General features: G+C 42.9%; 1 protein-coding gene across 1 annotated transcript; it reads right to left on the minus strand.

Annotated features, from left to right (window-relative positions):
- Window positions 1-1,055: 1,055 nt before the first annotated feature.
- On the minus strand, window positions 1,056-23,174 carry SART3 (spliceosome associated factor 3, U4/U6 recycling protein). The gene is made up of 19 exons (XM_008163629.4): window positions 22,913-23,174; window positions 20,202-20,328; window positions 19,320-19,424; window positions 17,437-17,621; window positions 16,345-16,450; window positions 15,105-15,229; window positions 14,033-14,188; window positions 12,956-13,094; window positions 12,413-12,520; window positions 11,779-11,856; window positions 11,184-11,242; window positions 10,254-10,363; window positions 9,696-9,808; window positions 9,135-9,211; window positions 7,627-7,795; window positions 6,326-6,786; window positions 4,956-5,108; window positions 2,804-2,991; window positions 1,056-2,067 (listed from the first exon to the last, which is right to left on the minus strand). The coding sequence occupies exons 1-19, from the start codon at window positions 23,096-23,098 to the stop codon at window positions 1,887-1,889; spliced, it is 2,826 nt and encodes a 941-aa protein (XP_008161851.2). The 5' UTR covers window positions 23,099-23,174; the 3' UTR covers window positions 1,056-1,886.
- Window positions 23,175-23,356: the final 182 nt, after the last annotated feature.

Consider the following 23,356-nt stretch of genomic DNA (forward strand, 5'->3'; position numbering starts at 1 on the left):
CACAACCTTCCTAGGCAATTTATTACAGTGCTTAACCACCCTGAGAGTTAGGAACTTTTTCCTAATGTCCAACCTAAACCTCCCTTGCTTTTAAGCCCATTGCTTTTTGTCCTATCCTCAGAGGTTAAGAACAACAATTTTTCTCCCTCCTCCTTGTAACAACCTTTTATGTACTTGAAAAGGTATGTCCCCTCGCAGTCTTCTCTTTTCCAGATTAAACAAACCCAATTTTTTCAATCTTCCCTCATAGGTCATGTTTTCTAGACCTTTAATCATTTTTGTTGCTCTTCTCTGGACTCTTTCCAATTTGTCCACATCCTTCCTGAAATGTGATGCCCAGAACTGGACACAATACTCCTGTTGAGGCCTAATCAGAGCAGAAGAATTACTTCTCGTCTTGCTTACAACACTCCTGCTAATACATCCCAGAATGATGGTGGCTTTTTTTGCAATAGCGTTACACTGTTGATTCATATTTAGCTTGTGATCCACTATGACCCCCAGATCCCTTTCCGCCGTACTCTTTCCTAGGCAGTCATTTCCCATTTTGTATGTGTTCAACTGATTGTTCCTTCCTAAGTGGAGTACTTTACATTTGTCCTTAATGAATTTCATCCTATTTACTTCAGATCATTTCTCCAGTTTGTCCAGATCATTTTGAATTTTAATCCTATCCATCCGCAAACTTTATAAGTGTACTCTCTATGCCATTATCTAAATCACTGATGAAGATATTGAACAGAACCGGACCCAGAACTGATCCCTGCGGGACCCCACCCGTTATGCCCTTCTAGCATGACTATGAACCACTGATAACTACTCTCGGGAACGGTTATCCAACCAGTTTTGCACTGACCTTATAGTAGCTCCGTCTAGGTTGTATTTTCCTAGTTTATTTATGAGAAGGTCATGCGGGACAGTATCAAACGCTTTACTAACATGTACATTAAATGAAGGGATCTTGTGAGAAAAGCTAGGTATCAATATCATACTGCCACCTTACGGTAAGTGCAAATCAGACACCATCTCTAAACAAAAGCGACAGTATTTAAAAAAACCTTTGAGAACTTTAGTTTAATAAAGCAATAACTCGCACTTCACATTGTGTACAAAACAAAATTCAAGAAGCAAACCATACAGAAACCAACTGTCAAGACATGGAATAGTCATTTAGCAAACAAAAGGTAAAATGGTCCGCAGTAGCATATACAGCTTTTACATGAAACAAAGTTACCAGCTCTAATGTTGTTTATGAAGCTTAAAAATAATAGTTTGAATGTCATTTACAAATACACAATATAAAAACAGACCAACTTGAGCGGAACATTGATTACATTTTTATAGAATTCCCTCCCCTCTCAATACTAAAATAGGCCATTGTGGTGAAGTTACTAGCATCTGCCATACGAACTTTTTAAATGGAAGGAGGTGTACGGGCCCATGACTTCTGAAATAAGTCAGTGTGTGTTTAAGATGGGTTGTATGTTGCCACAGAGGCTGTCTACCATCACCAACCAAATCCTGGTGACCAGTGGGGCTCTACAATCACACCATTAAGCTTTCATTCAACTGTCTCATTCTTTAAAAAAGTAAAAAAGAATACTCCATAAAACTTCATATTGTACCCAATCTGTAAAGTGAAGATTCCCCCCCATTACCCTCAATATGAGGGATCATTTAAAGCCATTTTACCGGAACAAGAAACATACCTCTTTGCTCTCAGAGAAAAAACAAACAACTGGATTTGTACAGCCCCATTCTGGATCTCGGTGAATGCAACAGTGCAGAGAAGTATTTACACATGAGTGTGATTGGCTGTTTCTCTTGCTAGCATAAATAAGGACACAACATGGCTTCCAAAAAGGCATTTCTCATTTTACTCTTGCTCACTTTTCCAGTAGCATCTTGGCAAAATCAGCATTGGACATCTTTTTAGGCTCCTCAGTGGCTACAGATGAAGTTGCTGGTGAATTCTGAACCATCCCATTCTCAGCCTTTGTCACAAGATTGCTCTGGCGTTGTAATGCACGAGGCACCATTGAGAGCTGAGTTCTGCCCTTCCCCCGTCTAAAAAACCAAAAGGCATGTTTGAGAACATCAAGGAGGTTTTTTTTTTTTTTGGGGGGGGGGGGGGGGGGAAGGGTTGGTACATTACATTTGAATCAAGAGGAAAGAAAAGGTTTGTTCACCACAAGGAACACCCATTTAACTATTGTTCCTTTCTCAGTTGTTTTATTACCAGGCAATGCAGTGTTTACGTTGCTTTCATTTTGTTGCCCGTTGAAAGAGTGTATTTTAGTGCTGGCAAAAGGCACCAAACTGGACAGCCCGGGAGACTGAAGTCTCCTATTTATCCATTGAACAAGTACACAGCAGCAGCACACCCCTGGTCTACTAGCGTGCCTTAAACCCTTATCCGTGGGAGCACCTTTCCAAGATGAAAGGAGAGCACAGCCTTCCTGGCCAATTTGCCAAGACTGCCAATAGCAGATAATTCAGGCCAGTTTTGTGCTCAGATGTTCACATCAGAGATTATCACCAGAACAGCCATCAACACCATGGTACCTTTCAGTCACTGCTACACTGGGTTGGATTTGAACTAGCAATCTGGAAGTGGGAAGTGTCTACATCCTATTACCAACCCTGTGAATCCGCCACACCCTAAACCATAACAATAAGGCACTTCTCTAGCACCTTTCAAACATTATCCTCACCTGTCCTGGGTGTGGTTCCTAAGTATCCCTGTGTTACACACCTGATGTTTTCTAAACACCCCCAAGCAATGCGTGCCATGAATACTTACGCTCCATAAATCTGTCGTGGTACCATGGACTGTGAGGCTCTCCCTGCCTCAGGTTTGTCGGGGAATTTTCGGAGAGGTGGATTACTGATTGCCACCTTGATGACATTTTCCTTAATTGTCAGCCCATCCATTTTCAATACAGCCTGCGAGGCCTGAGCTTCATTTTCGTACTCTACATAGGCCAGGCCCTGAACAAGGAAAGCCCAGAGACAAATCAGGTAAGTGTCAGTGTATATTTTCTGCATGACAGCTTCTGCACAGACCGTAGTCAACTGAGAGGACTGAAGTGACAATGGTAGGTTATAGACATGACATATGGCTGAGATGAAGTCCCACTCTTCATGGTGAAACTGCAGGTGTGCTGAAGAATTCAAAGCTATATGGCTGTCTAGAGAGCAGAGTCTTGCTAACTGCTACTCATGAGACCCCTTTTAATTGACAATGTATTTTGTACATTAGCAAGTAGATAAACAGTCATTCGAGCGCTACACCACAGAATGCTGTCTTAGTGGTGAGACCTCACCGCAGCACTCTAGGATCTGCAACCAGGCTGAGACCATAGGGTTGGAAAGAATCATCAGAGTTATGGGTTAGCCCAGTGAAAGTTAGTGAGAGTCTAGGCATCTCTATCTAGCAGCTACAAAGGCAAGATCCACATGGAATATGCTGCAATTCTTTACTGGGTTAAAACTTCCACTTAGGAAATCAGGTCCATTACCATATACCCTATACCCTATAGTTACTTTAGTTTCAAGAGCAGCCAATCTATTTTAGGCAACACCATCAACATTGAATGGTAGAAGTGGTCTCTGAAGGGTTGGAGAAATTTGTCCCACAAACCACATGGGGATACTTTTAAGTCGTCAGCAACAAAGCATTCCCCATAGGCAATGGTTCTCTGTGCAGGTTTCACTGTATAGCAGCTGCTAACCACGCTGCTGATGGTCCCCATGGGTGAGAGTTTCCCCACTCATTTCAAATTAAACATGGGTAAGGAGAGGCTGCATGGAGGCACTTCCTCCCACACAACGCAGGAGATTTCTAGCAGCTGTCACTGCATAGTAGGCCAGTGATACTCGCAATGATTTCACAACGTGCAAAACTATGCCTTTCTAATTGTGTTACCATTGCTCTTCAGGCCCCGTAGTTTATATGCACTTTTAAGGCTGGATAATCTTGGGAGGACGCATCATTCTGGACCATACAAGTACATCCAGTTTTAAATGTGACCTTATTTAAGCTATGAATGATTAAATACATTCTATGGCATTTAAGTACGAATCCCAGCTCAAGCCAAGCTCTGAACATACCCTGAAAAAGTAAGTGAAGCAAGTGGAGAGCATCAATTACAAGACCTGCAGTGAGAGCCATTTTTGAAAGATTATATTGCTTTAAAATGGATTTTCAAGCTCGTAGTACACACAACATACGCATGATTAGCAGGACAACAGCTGTTAGAGTGACTAGCACTTAATCATGTCTATTTGAGACAAGTGTGGGAGGGCAACATTTTGAGGGAACAGCAGCTGATTTAAAATCTCTCCTTTAATGAATGTCCTTAATTTGATACAGATGCAAATGTAATAAAATCTGTCATGAGATGAGGTGACTAATTCCTTACTGCCACATCCATTGCTAGAAGAAATATTGAGAGATCACTAGAGTCAAAGAATTAAAAACAACTGAAGTCGTTTTAAAACTAGTTATGATCACAGCCGTATTTCCATATAATTACATCAGAAGGATACTGTCGTGTGAGATCAGTTTAAAAAAAAAAAATACAGATTCTTCAGACTACCAGCACCTATTACTAGAATTGAAAGTTCTACAGAACATCTTTTTCCCCCATTTATACCCATACTTTTTGCATTTCACTTAATTTGAGCAAGACAGACTGACTCAGTTTCATTTTCTGGTGCTCATGCACTAGCATGAAATGTTTGGGTTACAGATACTGCAAAAAAAGGTATAAATTTAAACAAGCCTGGTTTTGGATTAAGAATAGCTGGTGAAAACATTCCAACTCCCTTGTTTGGTTTGAAACAGAAAATCTATCTTTTGGACCCAAAATATTCAAGAGTTTCCCTTTGAAGTTTCTTTTAAAATTTAGATTAACGTTAACATTAGATTAACATGAGTGCTGGACACTTACCTTAGGTTTCCCAGCTCGATTAGTGACTAGCCTAATGTCTTTCACATTTCCATGTGCTTTACACATCTCCTCCAGCTCTTCTTTGGTGCAGGAGAATGGCAAACCAGAAATAAATAGTTTATGCTTCTCTAGTGCAGTGCTGTACCTGAACACCTGGGGTAAAAAAGGGACATTAATTCCTGTCCAGTTGCAGACATTCAAAGAATCTATGTCCAACTTGCGCCATAATTTCAGACCATTAAATATTAGTATGAGACTGGGGTTGTGTCTTATGTGATTATAACAGCACTTAACACAATAGGGCCTGTCTTGATTGGAGCTCTTAGGCGCTACAACAATACAACTAATAGGTACGCACTTCTAAGAATTCAGTCTGCTCTAAGCAAGCAAAGGTTTCACCCCAATGAGTCTCTACAATATTATAGGTCTGCTCCAAGTTCAGGAAGAGTTTCCCTAACTGTGTCTTAATGCTATATTTTGAGTGTTAAAATAATATAGGATATCCAGCTAGTGTAGCAAGTTGTGTGTGCGCACACAGGCATTACATCTAACACAGAAACATTAGCAAGATTTTAAGGATACTGAACATACTTCAACGGCTGTCAGCTGCAGTGTTGATGTGCTTCACAAACACTGCACTTTGGGATCATGCGTGGATCAAAGTTCACTATATACAATACCTGCAAACGGTTACTTCTGCCGCATTTGGCGCAAACCTTTCCCTGTATTACTAGCATTAGTCGCAGCCTCTTGAAAAGCATTTTACAGATTATTTGAAAAATATACAGCTGGGAGATTGAGAAGCATGGTTACTACGCTGAGTGAGTACACAAATGACGGAGGATTTATTCAAGTGTAGATAGTCAGAGATACACTGATCACTGCAGAAGTCAGCTCTAGCGTGTGGCTCAGCTACCTGAAAAGATGCAAGAATTCTGAAGGGCTTCAAATGCTTTGGAGGTTCAACCAGTCAAGTATCTAGCACCATCCAAAGAGATCACAGTGTGGGTTCTCAACCAACAAAGCAGCACAATTACCCTCCCTTATTTATGGCTAAATTGCAAAGGGGGGGGGGGGTGATTTTTTTTTTCCTGTTGTAACAGGAGAGTACAGAAAAGGTTGAGAACCACTGGACTAAGATACCAATCAAGCTAATTATTGATTATCTATTTATCAAAAGGTGTCACCGACATGCACTGAGCGCATCTAGTGCGGACATTTCTCAACGTCAATTCTGGACTGCCAGTATGAAGAGGTTAGTGCAGGGTTGATCACTAGGAAGGATTATTGAAGGGACTAGACATGCTGCTAGTCTTCCTATGCAATCTCAGCAATAAGGTTCTTAATCATTCAATAAATAAGTATTGTACCTTAAAATCTGGATTCTTGTTCTTGTCAACACAGGGAGACACAAACATTGGCCTCCCCTCCACAATCCTACGATCCAATCCCAGGGCCTGTAGAGCTGATTTTTCATCCACAAATTCTACATAGCAGTAGCCCCGGAAAGTCCCCCTGTTAGAAAATATGGGGCGGATTTCCACCACTTCCCCACAGCTCTCAAAGAGCTCTTTCAGTTTCACTTCAGGGTCTGCCATGCTATAAGAAAGATTGCTGACAAAAACAGTGACGTTATCTTTAGCACTGTCATGGAGAACTCTGGGAGCTTCTTTTCGGCTTGCGGCTGCCTTTTCCTTTTGTTTAGAGGAAGCAGCTGGTCTCGCAGGTGTACTTCTTCCAAACAGGCCGGTTTCTACCTCCATATCTTCCACCTCTTCTTCAGCACACGCACTGTCACCATCCCCCTTGTGTCTCTTGCTGGGCTGCTCTGCTGTTTAGTGAAACAAAAGCTTGAAATGGTTTAGACGTTCTAGCAAACAGCAGGGTTTTATTTACATAGATATTAAGGGAAAGGCTGCCTTCCCCTAACAGCCTGATCCAGGGAAGCGCTCAGCACCAGGAACTGCAGGTGCAAAATAAGATCCTACCACAAAGAAGAGCAATCCTTTTGGAGTTAAAGAGATATGGACTGCATGCCTAGGACAGTGAAGGCTTTAAAGGGACACAAGGTTAGCAGTCACATTTTTCCACTTACTATCTCATCACACACACTGTAACTATATGCATGATCATGTGTTTTTCCCTCTCCACAAATAAGCGGGTAATAGCATTCTTTTCAAAATGAGCAGTCTTCTGAAACCACCCTGTATATATGCATGTTCCTCCCTCTGGGAGACTTTCCACAAGAAACATTTGTTTCAACCTTCTGAGATGCTGTTATAAATACAGGAAAATGCAGATGGTTTGAATAGCTTGGAGGACATACATAGACTCAGGGAAAAAATAGGGAGATTTCAGCTAATTGGGGTTTACATCCAATGAAATAATTGTATAAGCCAGGAAACACATCTAGTGAGCGCTCTTTTAAACTTATTTCAATTATTAAGGTAATGTAAGTGTTCACTCCCTATTTCGTTTTATGATCACTGACGACCAAACAATGCGAAGAGGCAGTTTTGTGATCGACACGTGGAGATAAATTAAGATCCCTTTGGAACACACAGCTCCAAGGAGACCCCAGCCAGACTTCCTTGACCTGTGCTGACTGCAGGGAGGCAGCTAAAAGTCCTGCTGTCTTAAGTTGTGAAAAATTTTAAGCTACAGTTTGTACCTTCCTCCTCTTGCCCCCACTCTCCGTCGTCGTCATCTTCGACTTTGCGTTTCTCTCCAGGTTTCATTTTTTTAGCCTTTTTGGAAGCTTTTTTCTCAGCCCGAGCCTGCTTTCGTTGTTCAGCTTTTTCTTCTTCCTGCTTCACAAGAGCCGCTTCCTTCTCAGCAGCCTGGAAACATTGGGGAGTTTTGTCAGTCACTACAAACTGAAGCAGATTTTTTCTAAAGCACTGCTTTGCAGACGTATGCTGCATGTATCTACAGCAATGAGAAATAGATTCTTCCACTAAGCTTTACACACACAGCTCGAGTGGGAGGATCACTTAACAGCTATATCTTAACTGGTCATTTCTATAGTTTTAATTGTCATGTTAATTTTACCTCTTCACAAGTATCAACTAGACATCCAGTGCAGAAGAAACTAGTTATATCACCACACTAAGAAGTTAGCAGTTTTTAGGGTATGGCTATACTAGCAAGTTTCTGCACAAGAAGTTATACCACTTTTATTAAAGCGCTGGAATTAAACCGCTGTTGCGTGTCCACACTGTGTTCCTTGTGACAGTGGAGCGCAGCCACATTAGCAGCTCTTGCAATGGCAACGAGAGCAGTGCATTGTGGTAGTTGTCCCACTGTGCAACTGGCTGCAGAGTGCTTTGGGAAGGGTTTGCAATGCCTCATGGGGCAGGCACAGCATCACATGATGCAGGTTTCCCAAACCCATTGCTCCATGGGCCTCCTACTACATTGCCAGCTGCTTTTCAACTGAAAGGGGAATGGGGGGGGGGGGGGGGAGATTGTGAGACAGGGAGTGTGCGTGTGTGTGTATTGGGGGAGGGAGAGACAGTGTGTTTTGGGGGACAGAGAATTTGTCAGCATGCTGTCTTGTAAGTTCAGACAGCAGCAGGAAGCAACCAGTCCTGAGACAGGGGGAAAACCCCAACATCAGCCCGTCTCCCTCCCCAGGCACGCCTCTGTGTTCAAAGGCAGGAGCATTCCACATTAATGGTTTGCTTTGTGTCCCAGAGCAGATCAGCACACAATGGCTGTCAGAAAGGGAGCTTTGAAAGGGGAAAGGCACGTCTCCAGGCCAGCCAAGTTCAAAACAATGAGCAGGGCAGTCACTTGAGGGATTAAGGGACACTTCTGGAGGCCAAGTGATGGCTTTCGGCTGTGTAAACACATTACAGCGCAAATACAGCGCTGGAGCCTCTGCGCTTTAAGGCTTATGACTCTTCTTGAGGTGGTTGGGTTTTTTGCAACGCTGCAACTGAGGAGTTTCTGCGCACTAGTGGCTTGGCAGTGTGTACACCTCAGGAATTACACCACAGAAAGCTGCTTTACTGCGCAGTAACTTGCCAGTGTAGACAAGGCCTTAGTCTTGAGGATATTTCAAGATCATTTGTGGGGCTTGACAGAAGAAGCTTAAGTCAAAACACTCCTGTAAAGATGACCTTGGAATAACTATTTCCTATTCATTTCTCGGATAGTTCACAAAGAAATTCTGACCTTTACTCTTTGTTCATTAACTCGAGCTAGTCTATTTTCTGTTTTTTGAACAGCTGCATCCCAGTCTTCTAAAGTGCCTATAGGATACAAAAAATGATTTTTACTCTTCCCATAATTTGGGAGAAAACACATTTACTAAAGTAAGAATGAAACTTTTGAAAATATCCCTCAATATTACAGATCATTGGACACAACGCAAAAACGAAGTCCTAATCTATCTAGTGGGGCTTGAAAAAGCTTAGAATAAAATCAAATACAATGGAAGCCTTTTATAGGCTGTGATGCAAAGTGCACTGAAGTCAACTGAAAGAATCCCATTGACTTCAATGGGCTCTGGATCAGATCCACCGTAAAGAATTTTTCCTGCCCAGAACTTCCCTGAAAGTAGAGGTTTCTTGCTAAAGTTTACAAGGTTGAAGCAAATGCACTGTACCAGAACAATACAGGACTACCGTTCTACTTCACCACTAGCTTAGAGTTCACTACATAAGAGTTCCCTGCGCAATAACTTCGGACTTAATAAACCAAGAAAGTGACACAACAGTGGGCTATAGAAGTTACCTTCTATCCTCTCAAGAGATAGCAGCACCTCGCAGACATGCTCTGGATAGTCACTTGTGCACTGCACAGCTCGATGCAAGGCCTTCCTACAGTGCTGGGTATCTCCATGGGCCCTGAATTGGAGAAATTAAGGAGCACTTATATTCGCTGTTTTCACTCCCAGATAACACGTATAACCCATTATTATAAAACTTAGCAATTGTACAGCATCTTTCCCTAGAAGAGCGGTTCTCAAACTTTTGTAGTGATGACCCCTTTCACACAGCAAGCCTCTGAGTGAGGCCCCCCCTTACAAATTAAAAATACTTTTTTTATACTTAACAGTATTATAAATGCTGGAGGTGAAGTGGGGTTTGGTGTGGAGGCTGACTGCTCATGAGCCCCCCAGGCCATAACCTTGTGACCCTGAGGGGTCCCGACCCCCAGTTTCAGAATCCCCGCCCTAGAAGATCTCAAAAGCACTTAAACATTAAAAAAACATGACCACATTGAACCTATATTCAAATGGAGAAACTGAGGCAGAAATTAAATCACTGCTTCATTAAGTCAAGCCCTTACCGTTCCAAGTTATAGTATTCTAACCACATATTGGCATATTTGGCATTCCCTTTAGTCATAATGCTGTCCCAGAGCTCTCTGGCCTTCTGCATATTGTTACACAGGCGAGCCTAAAAAGGCAACATTAAAAAAATTCAATATAGGTAAGAATCATCCACACACAGCGGAAACCAGAAAGGCACATTCATCACACTTTGCAAACCTTTTAAGTGCCACACAAGAAATGTCAAAATAAATTATTGCTATTGAAAGCTAACTTCTCCAGTTAGAGCTCTTCTCATCCCCATGTTGGCCTCTGGTTGCCAGGCATATTTCAGTTTATACATTATATAAGATCTTATTTAAATATTTCTGAATGTCTTTAATTTCAAATGTTGTTATTAGTGACTGAACACCTTTAAAAATAATGAAACATGAAAACATCTTTCTTCATATTTATACGATACAATAGATGCTCTATTTGAATAGGAAAGTTTCTAAGCCAGTACTACTGAAATGCTCTTCATTAGCACCTTTAATTTGAGGAAATCAAAGCACGTTGGGATTATAATATCCATGCAAGTTAGGCATATATCCCCTTTTATAGGTGGAAAGAAATAAGAGAGAGAGGTGACTTATCCAATGTGGCACAAAGTTGTGGCAAAGCAAGGAACAGAAACCATGAGTCTTGTTTCTATCTGAATCAGACTGCTGCCTACTCAGGGTCTTTGAACTCATGCTTTCAGGGACACCGTGGGTGGCTGATCAGTTTGTAGTGGTTGTGGTGAAATAAGGAGAAAGTGATCTGTATAGCGGAGGCTGACACAAGGGCCCAGGTTTATATAGGTGTACAGAGGAAGGAGTATGTACACCTCTATAAACACAGATTTCTAAAAAGGTAACTTCCACTAGCAACACAATTTAAATACAACAGATTGATGAAAATATTACCTCAATCCTCGCCCAGTTCTGCATTATAGTGCAGGATGGATCCCCACTTTCACTAAAACCTTCAGATGAAAAAAAAAAAAAAGCAGAGTTGTTTGACGCATGTTTAAAAGCAATGATTCACAAGCAAAGTATTTGTAACACTACAGTAAAAGACTCGCATTACAGATTCACTATATTTGTGGTCCAAGCTTAAAAACACAGGGGCGGCTCCAGACACCAACGCACCAAGCACGTGCCTGGGGCGGCAAGCCACGGGAGATGGCCTGCCGGTCGCTGTGGGGGCGGCAGTCAGGGAGCCTTCGGCAGCATGCCTGCGGGAGGTCCGCCGGTCCCACGGCTTCTGCGACAATTCAGCAGCGGGTACGCCGAAGCCGCAGGACCAGCGGACCTCCCGCAAGCATGCCGCCGAATCTGCGTTTCCAGCCGGACTTCCCACAGGCGCGCCGCTGAAAGCCGCCTGACTGCCGTGCTTGGGTGACAAAATACGTAGAGCCGCCCCGTTAAAACATTATCAGTCTCAACGTAACACGCACAGAATAGAAAATAAGCCATTTTGGAGTGAAAAGAATGAGAATATTTCAAAGCTCTGACTTACGTTCTTCCACCTCTTGTTTTAAATATTCCACTGCACGTGCAAATGCAGACCTCAGCTCTTCTAGTTCTTTACTTGAGTCTTTAGAAAGACAGAGAAATATATCTGCACCTTAAAATAATGATTTCTGTTTCCTTTAGCCTACTATGGTTTCTTCACTAATGTCCAGCACAAAGAAGAAATCCACTTTCACAAACAGAAATTTTGTTTTTTCAAAAAGCATTTTTCACTTCAGCAGAAGTCATTGCATATGGAGTTTAAAAGGACCAAGAGCCACAGGAGATCGAAAACAGAGAAAGAATTTTGGGACAATCTATTCAACTAGGAACTGATTTAGTGAACTGTACAAGTTGTGTTTTAATAAATGCCAAATGACTATTTCCTCCACAATTAATAACATCTTAAACACAGAGGGTCCTGTGGCACCTTTAAGACTAACAGAAGTATTGGGAGCATAAGCTTTCGTGGGTAAGAACCTTACTTCTTCAGATGCAAGACTAACACGGCTACCCCTCTGATATCTTAAACACAATTATTAGAGGCTCTTTAAGAAGAGTATATTGCCATTTCTAAAGGCTACACAGAGCAGAAAATTTAAACTAAGGTGAGTTACTCTCATAAGTTTATATATAGTTACCTTGTGTAAAATCCACCCTTCTTCTTAGATAATCAAGATATGCCTGCCAGATTTCTACATAATCCGTAGCCTGAATAAAGCCAGCATTCAAAGCCTTTTCAAAGTTTTCTAGAGGGAAAAATAAAAGCAAACATGTATTTGCTTTTGTTCCCTTTGCCAATAACTGGAGTTAATAGATTGGGGGATGGGAGGGGGCTATTTCTGTGGTTTTATGAACCAAAAGTTACACTTCAGAAAACTGAATGATGCAGTGGAACCTGTATATAATAAATTCTGATTTGGCAAATTAGTAGGAAAATTGCACATTTGTTTCAATTCAGTAATGTGCAATTATGGTTATAACGAAACCTCAGTTTAAACGTGAAATTGTTCCAGGAAAGAGACTTTACTGTAAAATGGTTCCACTGTGTTTCCATTAATCCAACCTAGTTTTAGAGATATTTCAGAATGGGTTCAGATTCTTTGTTGAATACTGTGCACATCACCATTCGTCAACAAGAAAACATCCTGGTCCGGACACTAATGCCAGCAGTATTTCCTTACCAGAAACAATCTGATGATCAACTCTGTGCCTCTCCATTGCTAAAAGGTACCGATTCCACAGCCCGACAGTCCAGGGACAATTCCTAACAGCTCGATCATGTGCTGAGAGTACCAATTCTTTCACTTTCAACTGCCGGTCCTAAAATAACCACACAATTAATTAAAGGATGCAAAATAGCCCACTGTTCCTCTCATTAGACAGCCACCATCACAGATGGATAGAATATTACAAAAAAAAAAAATTGCCGACTTCAAAAAAAGCATGTTTTAATTTCGCATAAAAGTTTGAGAATTGTAGTTTCAAGTTGAGCACATCAAAAGGGAGAGGAGATATGCTACAGTGTAACAGCGTATAACGTTGGTCCCACTTTCAATGAACACAAACCATAACCAATCAATTAACCCATTCTGCTATGCTACCAGACGGAATGAGACAGATGTAATAAAAGCATTGACTGAATCCCCAATAACTCCTTAGTCACTTAGAGTGCAAGAAAGAAAAAATAATTTAGCCTCACAGCATAAGACACCCCCTTTAAGGGAACTAGGCATAGCACCTGTGCCTTACTCAATACCTTCCAGGAGGGAAGAATGGAGACTAGGAAGCAGCTCAGTATGGGTATGTCTTCGCTGCAGAGTTAACCTGGGCTCTTACTTGGGTGTTGCCTCTAAACGCCTTCCCATCCACACACAAAACACATTGGGATGGACCAGAGGGCAGGACCCAGTTTACCTGTTCTGATCAATGTCAAAGCGTGTCTGTGTTTGAACAAGAAATGCATCCCTGAGAAAAGGGAAAGAGATACTGGTGAAAACTTCACTGATGCAGCTTAGGATGACTAGATAGCAAGTGTGAAAAATCGGGCAGGGTGGGGGGATAATAGGTGCCTATGTAAGGCAAAGCCCCAAATATCAGGACTGTCCCTATAAAAATCAGGACATCTGGTCACCTGTCCGGTTACTTGGCCTGACAGCTTACATGAAAGGAGGAAACTGAGGCAGAATCCAACATAGAGTCCAAGTAGACACTTATGGCTACAAAATAGGGTAAAGATCATATTCTTTTGCTTTCCTTACCAGATACTGATTGTAACGCGCCCACAGATCAGGCACAAGGCAGTTCTCAGCCAGGGCACGCTCATAGATTAACTGAATGCGAGCTGGATCCCCTGCTTTCATTTCAAAGTCAATATAGGCTTGATATTCTGCTAGCTTTGGTGTTTCAGCAACCAGCTGGAACACAAACATGAGTACAAAAAGGAAATAGAGTCGGGAAAATAAGCAGATCAACCTTAAATCAAAACAGCATTTTACAGGCCAAGAACAATATTCTGAAGAACAAGTGTTTAGCCTTAAAAACATCAGCAGACCTGGGAGAATCCTAAGCAGTGGAACTGGATTCTGGCCTTTGATTTTCACTGACCTCTGAATACATGTCAGGCTCTGAGAGGGTTCAACTATACAATTCTATCCCTAAGAGATCACAAGGTCTGGAAAATTAACAAGAATTCTAATGGGCACCATAGGGATATTGTAGAGTGAATCTTGATGCAGGTGTCACTGTATAGACCGGGGCGGGCAAACTTTTTGGCCTGAGGGCTGCATTGGGTTTTGGAATTGTATAGAGGGACGGTTAGGGGAGAGGTGTGGACTCTATCCAACTGCCCGCTATCCGACCCCCCTCTCCACCCCCGCTCTCTGCCCCCTTACCGCGCTGCCTGGAGCACCGGTGGTGCTAAAGCCACTCACCGCGCAGCACAAAGCACCAGGTCAGGCCAGGCTCTGCAGCGGCACTGCCCCAGGAGCTTGCAGCCCCACCACCCAGAGCACTGCGCCGGTGGCAGGGCGAGCCGAGGCTGCGGGGGAGGCATAACAGGAAGGGAGGGGCCGGGGGAGAGCCTCCCGGGCCAGGAGCTCAGGGGCCAGGCAGAAGGGTCCTGCAAGCCAGAGTTTGCCCACTCTGGTATAGACAGTACTATTTCAAGCTGCTATAAAATTCTCAACAGTGTCTATAATAATACAAACAACTGGAAAGTTTCCCTTACGTTGCTTACTGCTGAAAAGGGTTTTCAAAGTCACTGGTTTACTTCTGTGGTTGTTTTTTCTAACCAGGTTGCTTAGTCTCACAACACATGCTTAAAATAGTTACCAGTGCCTCTTCATATGGTTTACTCTTTTCCATCTGCTGCAGTGCTTTCTTGTAGTTCTTTATTACTGCTTCGGGTATAGGATCCTCTGACCATTCTTCATATTCAGCATATGTGGCTTCCATGTCTATTAATATATACAAAGAACCAAAGCAACTGAAAATTATTTTACTAAGTAATCTGAACTTAGCATCATGAGTTTTGATGCTGTCATGTTTGTATACTTAGTTGTAAAGTTTGGCCAGTTGGTTAAAGGGCTGAGGTAACCGTTCCTACACAGTGCAATCTAATTCAAACTCAAGATGAACTGTTTTTAAAACATCAATGGTTTTGAACAAAAACACAGCAGGATTACTCTAAGGCTTTAGGGAAGAGAGAGAACAAGCCAAATTGTTTTCGTGTGCAAGTCAAAAAAAGTGAGAGAACTGTGTTTATCTGGGTTTGGCTAGACTCTTAAAGGAAGAGGACACAGAGGGTACCAAGTGAAAGCATGATGGAGCTGGCAACCTTAATGGACATTAGGGGGAACACCAAAACCTAAGATAAAGCAGCAGCTAGTATGGATTCCCAACTAGCAACCTAGGCTCTTACATAAAGCTGGTCGGGAATTTTTCAAGTAAATTTTTTTTGAACCTGCTCCACGTTAGGCAGAGCAGGGACCTGAACCCAGGTCTCGCACATTCCAGGTGTGCGCCCTAAGCAGCAGGCTATTGGCTAGTTTAGGGTGCAGGCTCTTTTTTTTTTTTTTCCCCTCTCCTGGAAAAACCTCAAGAGGTCTCTGTTTTATCCTGATGGGGAATGGAAAAAATGGCTGAAATCTCGAAAGCTTTAGTGGGACAAGAAAACAGTTTCCCACCCAGATCTACTCTTATACCATGCCTATAGCCATGGCATCTTCATGCCTGTCTTCTGTTTAAAAGTTCCTAGTTTAAACTGTAAGACACATTATACCAAAGTATGTAAAGCACTAAAAGATTTTTTTGGCAATATCTATTTCCTTAAGCATTGCAAAAATCAATCAATTAGTAAGCAAAATATTCCAAACAAAGCAGAGGCACAGAAAGTCTTTGAAGCCCCCAGAATGACACACCCATGACTGATCACTTCAAAAATACACAACCCTTGCAGCAGCATTTTCTGTGGCATGACCAAAAAGGAGAACTCAGTGGCACAATCACTGCCCAACTCAAGGAGGACTTACAGCCTTATTAATGCAGTCTTCTCAAGTTCATAGACTCTTACCTAGCAGCGGGAGCCCCAGCTGGCGCCTAAACAGTGTGTGGATCTTCTCAAGCTGTGCACAGAGTGTCTGCTGCTGTTCAGGGGAAGGAATACTGCCAGCAGCTGGCTACAAACAAAGATATACTGAGCATTACCCAACTCCCTTGGGTCCTGGGTTGATAAACAATAAACCCAAGTGCAATTCTACATAACAGAGACCTCAGATCTTTAAAAAGCAGACACGACAAACAAGCGTCTCATGTGACAGAACTGTACAAGTGCACAACAGGAAAGCTGCTCAGCCTGGAGGTCTAAGGCATGCAAGTAGCATTTCTCACCAAGAACTGAGATGAACACACATTTGTAAATTATGTTTACAATCACAACAAGCCAATTACAGTACTTGATGAAGACAGTGACATGTGATAATGACAATTCACAAGCCCAATGTCAGTAACTGCAAGACAATTTCTAACCTGATTTAATAAATCCCTGAAGTTCATACACAAAATGTATCCTCTAAGACTTCCAGGTACCCTAACAACCCTGACTGAAGACTGGATTCCTTAAGACTATAATCTCCAATTACCCCTATTTAAATAGTTATTAGCATTCTGAGAGTGGCTCTTTCAATGTCTTATTTTGTAAACTACCAAGAAACAGGAGTGGTAATGTTATCAGCCAGACTGTGGGACTATTTTTTTAGGCTTTGTGCTTGCATATTTCAGAGAGAAAATATGCTCTGGAAATTTTGTCTGGAATCCAATATGCACTCACACAGAAGAAGAAAATGAATGAATTCTGAGGAAAAGGTAGAAAATCTCCAAAGATAGAAAACAAACATGGGTGAGTTTTGTTGATAAATATTTATTGAGAAAAAACAAGTGTTTAATAACGCAATATTTGGTTTAATTAATAAGCTATTTTTCTGAGTGTCAAGCCAACGCAAAAGAAGGAAGGAAACTAATATCTGGACTGAGGTTCCTCATTGCGTGCATTACAAATGACACCAGCCCACAGCGATGGAACAGATGCATTGATTGTTGAGAGGCCTATTGGAACTAACACCACCATTTACTCACTTCTGAGATAACAGAAAAATCTGGACTTTACCTGTACTGTTTCCAAGATGGCGTTTTCAAACTCACGGTAAGCTTCCCAGATTGCTGTTCCTTTTGTCACATGTAAGCCAACTGCAGTCAGCGCTCTTTCGAAGATTGAGCGAACTTTCTCAATCCCGCCTTCCTCACCGATGCCACCGATCGAATACTGAGCATACTCGAGCCAGATTTCAGGACCTAAACAAAAGTCATCAGAAACAATGAAGTAAAATCTTCTCCTAGGAAAAAAGTCTCCCTTCTACTTCCCAAATCAAGTGTTTATAGCATATACACAGAATCTTTCATACTAACAATATACTTTCCTTGCACCCTACACTTCCACAAAAGAAAAGAGAAACTAAAATATTCTTTCATGCTGCACTCTTACCCCAATACAATTTGACAGGATTACTGTCCTAGTGGATAGCGGAGCAGTAATAGACAATATCAATAATTTGACTTTTTGTCCCTAATCAAGACAAAAACACTTTAGACATCTCAAAAATTTTTCATGGGATGGAAAATCCATTTTCCAACCTGCTCTATTCTGTAATGTTTATGAAAACTCCAGACTCTTAATGCCTGCAGGGAAGAGTGGGAGGGGAGATGAGCTGGACATAGATAGGGACAGCACAGACAAGCAAGAAAGGACAAAGAAGTTGGCAGAAGAGCTGCAAAGCAGAGCCAGAGAGCAGGACGGAGCACTCGAGCTCCCATGTGACTCCATAGCCCTCCACTATGTTCCCAGCTCCACAACAAAACCCAAAGGGCCATTCATCTCCCAAGTTCCATAGGTCCCGCTCCCCCACGTGTCATTCCAAATTAGAAAACTAGCACCCTATCTTTCCCTTTAGTTTTGAGTGTTTATTTTTACTGCTCTAATCAAACTATCATAAAACATAGTGTTAAAAAAAAAATCAAGAAAAACAAAAAGTAATGGTCTGTTGGAAATAGAGAAGTAGTGCTGGGTGAGCAGTTCTGTCACTTTTCTTGGAGATCAATTCAATTATGACAGGTCAGGGAATAATTCCTTTTCACATGGTTTTTAGATGTTCAAGAGCGGCTTTGCCTGCAGATCTGAAGAATTAACTATGACGCCACTACTGACACCTCCATATCTGCCGATTCAATTCACAGCTAGCTCCACCACAATACATGAAGCAAACCTGGTTGTTCAGCGCAATAAATTAGGTACTTAGCAGCAGCCATCGCCTGGTGAAGAGGTGCAGACAAGTACCAGATATTTGTCTCTCTTTTAATGAGAGTCCCCATGGTCCAGCATTGTAAAGCGTAGGCTGGCTGAGGTACTTGGTTAATAAAGGACGGTGTCTTTGTGGTATTAATGGCAACCTACTCTGAAAAAGCTTTCATGGACAGTGGGCACAATGAAATACATTAAAGACAGCAGGAACTAACAAAATAAGGTCTACAGAAAAAATGCAAGGCACTGCAAATAAGCCTTTTAAAAACTTTCTAAACACGAGAATGGAAGAATTCATTATGGGATACACAATTCAATAGCTTTAGGGAAACACTCCTCATCAGGTAACAGCATGATACAAAACCAGAAAATGTAGTGTTAACCATCTGCTGCCCGCTGAAATAAATGAAATGATACAACAGATCTGAATCATTCAATGACTTCTCTCCAATTTGCACAAACTTGAAATCTCAAACTATGTCACCAACAGATTGTGATTTATTACTTTTAAACAGCTTTTCCTCACAGATCCAAATAAATAAATTAATACAACTTTGGGGGAGTATTTTTCATACTAATACTTCTGATCCAGTTTCAGTATTAACCATAAGAAAACACCTTCTTAGGAAAAAAGAAAGCGATGATTTCAATGCAAAGCTAAAATGTTTATTTTGTAGGATGTATTTGCAACTTACAGATATAGTCTTTCACAGCTCTCTCAAACAGCTCATAAACCTTCTCGCGATCGGTGCTTTCAGAAGCCATTCTTATCTCATCCTTCAACCAGTCCAGCCAAATTTCTGTAAGACAGCAGGAACTTTAGAGGTACATTACCAAGAATATTCAAGAGAGTCCAAAAGACAAGAAATTAGTTTAACTTGGCATCACTAAATAGAATTGTTTGAAAATGTGATTTTTTTGGTAATCCTTTTAACCTTTACAGTTAGCTACGGTTAATTTTACTAAAGCTTTGGCCAATTTTACCACCACGACACCAAATATATAGGTAAATTTCTATTTGTAAAGGCAGAATGTTCCCATGATTCCTATGTGAAAAGAGCATAATTGGTGTCAGTTCAATTCCCAGTGAACAATGGTCCACAGCACAAGGGATCACCAGCACCAATGATACCCTTCTGGATACACTGCAGATGCCAATCATTGAATAGCCACAGAGGCTGTTCTCCCCCTCTCTTCTGGAGCAGGTCCTTCCATGTCAGGGCCAAGACACATCAGCCAGGCAGTGTAGGGAAGCTTACTCAGCTGCTGTCTGTACCATCAATAAACAAATACATTCCTGGCTCAAGGGCTATCTGCAACTTTCAACAGCATCATATTCAGAAGATTACAAAATATTAACCTTTTGGCTGGAGTTTGTATGCTCAACACTGGACATTATAGCCAGAATCATCCACATGACTGTAATCCCCAAAGACGTCTGATTTGGTCTCATGGACTTCATGTTAAAATTCAACGCAAATATTTTACAAACTGTTCAGTTCAGCTGCTAAAAAATGGGATGGGAGTGGGGGGTTCACAAGGATAACACTCAAGGGTGAGCTGAAATCATCCTGTACCTTCAGTAAGTGGAAAGAGTTCACTCATCTTCTGGCGGGCTCTTCTAAGCTTTACCAGCTCTCCTTCCTGGCGGAGCAGTTTTATCAGGTCCAAGTGACAGTTATAGTCAAATGCATTGATGGAAAGCTTTAAAAATGAGATTTAAAGAAATGTAAGACAGAGTACATCTAGCAGTTGGAGCAGGAAACTAGGATACAGAACTCCGGAGTTCTATTTTGGACTGTGCCATCGACTCTATGAACTTCAGCATCTCAGGTTATGGCTACACTAGAGATCTTATAGCAGCGCAGCCACATTCAGTCAACGGGAGAGAGCTCTCCATCGATTTAATTAATCCACCTTCAACGAGCAGTGGCAGCTGGTGCTTTGGTCGTCGCTCAGGGGGTGATTTATTCACATCCCTGAGCAACATAAGTTATACCGACCTCAGTGGTAGTGTAGACATAGCCTCAGTCTGTTCATGTCAGATGAATACAATACATACACCTTCCACCGTCCCTCATGGGTAGTGCAAGGTTTCGTTATTGTTTGTAAAGCCCAATGAGAGCACAAAATGAAAGAAGTCAGGTTTATAAAGAAGACATAGAGGGTTGAATTAGGCTCTCAGAGCAAGAAACCACTGTTTAATATGTGGCTCCTCAGGTGATAAGAATAACAAGCGAGTGCCTGCAAGCCTCACTGAGCAGTTGGTGCATATTAACCAAGTCATCGTTTCAATGGTAAAAATGAGGGCATGTATCCAAACTGCGTTAATCTCCACTTTTCAATAACATCGTTTAACAAAACTGAGAGTGTAAACTAGTATAAAAACCCAAACGAGTTTCAGCTTCCCCTACAGTAACTGGAAATAGCCAACAAAAGTAGTTCTCATCTACAAGATACAGTAGTTCTGAGCTGTCAAAAGACTGAAGTTCTCTTCTCATTAAGGTTCTGCCTCCCTTTTCTCAGTGTCTGTCAAGCTCAGAAAAATCCCTAGACTTGTTACTGTAGGGTCCACCTTGAATGTCTGGTGCTGAAATGGACTGCATGCTCTCAAACTATATTAGTCCTCAAAAATTGCTGTTTCTGGCCACAACCATCAATTATTTCAGTCATCAGTGCATAAAGAAACCCCTCTGAAGTTAGCAGCTATTCCATAGTTTGCCATAGCAATTAAATTGCTGAAGGATTACACAATAGGAGTTCTTCTTTACACAGATATAACATTTTCATAATTACCACTCTGAAACTGAGAGCACTTAGCACACTTTTGTAGAAATACTGAGAGTGTCTCCAACTGAAAGTATCAGAGGGGTAGCCGTGTTAGTCTGAATCTGTAAAAAGCAACAGAGGGTCCTGTGGCACCTTTAAGACTAACAGAAGTATTGGGAGCATAAGCTTTCATGGGTAAGAACCTCGCTTCTTGCATCTGAAGAAGTGAGCTTCTTACCCACAAAAGCTTATGCTCCCAATACTTCTGTTAGTCTTAAAGGTGCCACAGGACCCTCTGTTGCTCCAACTGAAAGGGCTCTGTAGCAAGATGGCCAGAGAAGGTACACTTTTCAATTCTCAAACTAATAGACAACACACACCAAGTTTAGGAACAGTGTAATTTACATACATTTCACATGATTATAAAACTTGGAATTTGATACTTGATTTTTTGAAAGCAATTCCAGGATGTGATCAAAGAAATTGAGACTATATATAAACTGAAAGGATTTCTTAATCCTTTGCAAGAGACAGCAGAGTTATACAATCCTGGATTAACACTACATGAAAGGAGAATTACCCACGCCTAAAAGTTTAACCCAGTATACTCACTTTCTTCCACAAATTCACCCATCAATAATATCACATTCCTAGTCCATTGGTTCACAAAAATCTCTCACTCTCCCCACATGCTAACTATGCTCCCATATTTAATGAGGGGACTATAATACAGACTCCCTCACATATTTATTCATTTGCTCCATAGAGATATCAATACTTCATTCATCATTTGTAGCCCAGTAGCACCCACAACATGCAAGGCCACTGCTATACATACACACGAACAGTCCCTGCCCTAAAGATCCTTACAGATGAAGACAACGAGCAACACAGAACGGGTGGTGAATGATATTATAAGTGTATGGACATTATAGAAAGTGTTTTTTCTCCTTAACAACACTGACTAGCCCTCCGCCTCGCTAGCACAGTGATGGGGGTCGCAGGGTCCCTGGCCGGATGGAACCCAGCCCTCAGGAGCCAGGTCCCATTCACGAGTCCTACAGGAATTGGAAGCCCGGCAGAAAAGGCGCAGCCCCGGATCTCCTGCTCAGGAAGCACGTGGCACTGAGACAGGATTGGGGAGAGATGTTCTCCTGGGGGAGCCAGGAGCAGATGCCAGAAAGGCGGGCGCAGCTCCCGCCCGCGGCAGGGGGGGGGGGGAAGGATCCACTGGGGAAACCCGAAAGCCCCCCGAGCCACAGTGCCCCGGCCCGCACCCGGGCACGATGCTCTGCACGCGCGAGGCCCCCAGGGCGGCGGGCCGGGGACGAGGGGCTCCCTCCCGCGCCCCCCGAGCCTGGCCCCGCCGCCGCGTTAGCGCCTCAGCCGCGGAACAGAGCGCGCGGAACCCCCTCCCGGCGGCCCGCGCAAGCCTCTGTGCGCGGGGCCGCAGGACGGGACACGCCGAGGCAGGCCCCACGCGGGGCTCCAGGGACTCACGCTGCTCCCCGCCCCCTACCTGCTCCTCCAGCCGCTGGATCTCGGCCTCGTTCTCCTTCTCCTCATCCTCGCCGTCCGCCGAGGAGTCCGAGTCGCCCTCGTCCCCGCACTCCCCCTCCGACTCGCGGGTTCCCTCCCGCCGCCCCTCTTCCTCCGCCGTCGTCGCCGCCGCCGCTGCCTCCTCCTCGGCCCCGGCCGCCGCCATCTTGTGCAGCTACCTCGGTTGCGCAGCCTGCCGAGTTCGGCCAAGCAGTGGGGCTGCCCCTGGCGCGCCTGACCGAACCGCCCCCACACAGATGCTGACCGCAGCCCCGTAGAGAAGGGCGAACGCCCGCCTGGAGCTCGCTCTACACAGTTCCGCGGCAACGGCCGTTTCCGAGTAGGGATTCACGGCCTTCTCGTGCACGGATTCTTACAGGCACCTGTGTAGTCTCCTCGGGCCCTTGGCACGTAGGGGCCTTAG

Source organism: Chrysemys picta, chromosome 15 (assembly GCF_011386835.1).
Source record: "Chrysemys picta bellii isolate R12L10 chromosome 15, ASM1138683v2, whole genome shotgun sequence".
NCBI classification, from domain to species: domain Eukaryota; kingdom Metazoa; phylum Chordata; order Testudines; family Emydidae; genus Chrysemys; species Chrysemys picta.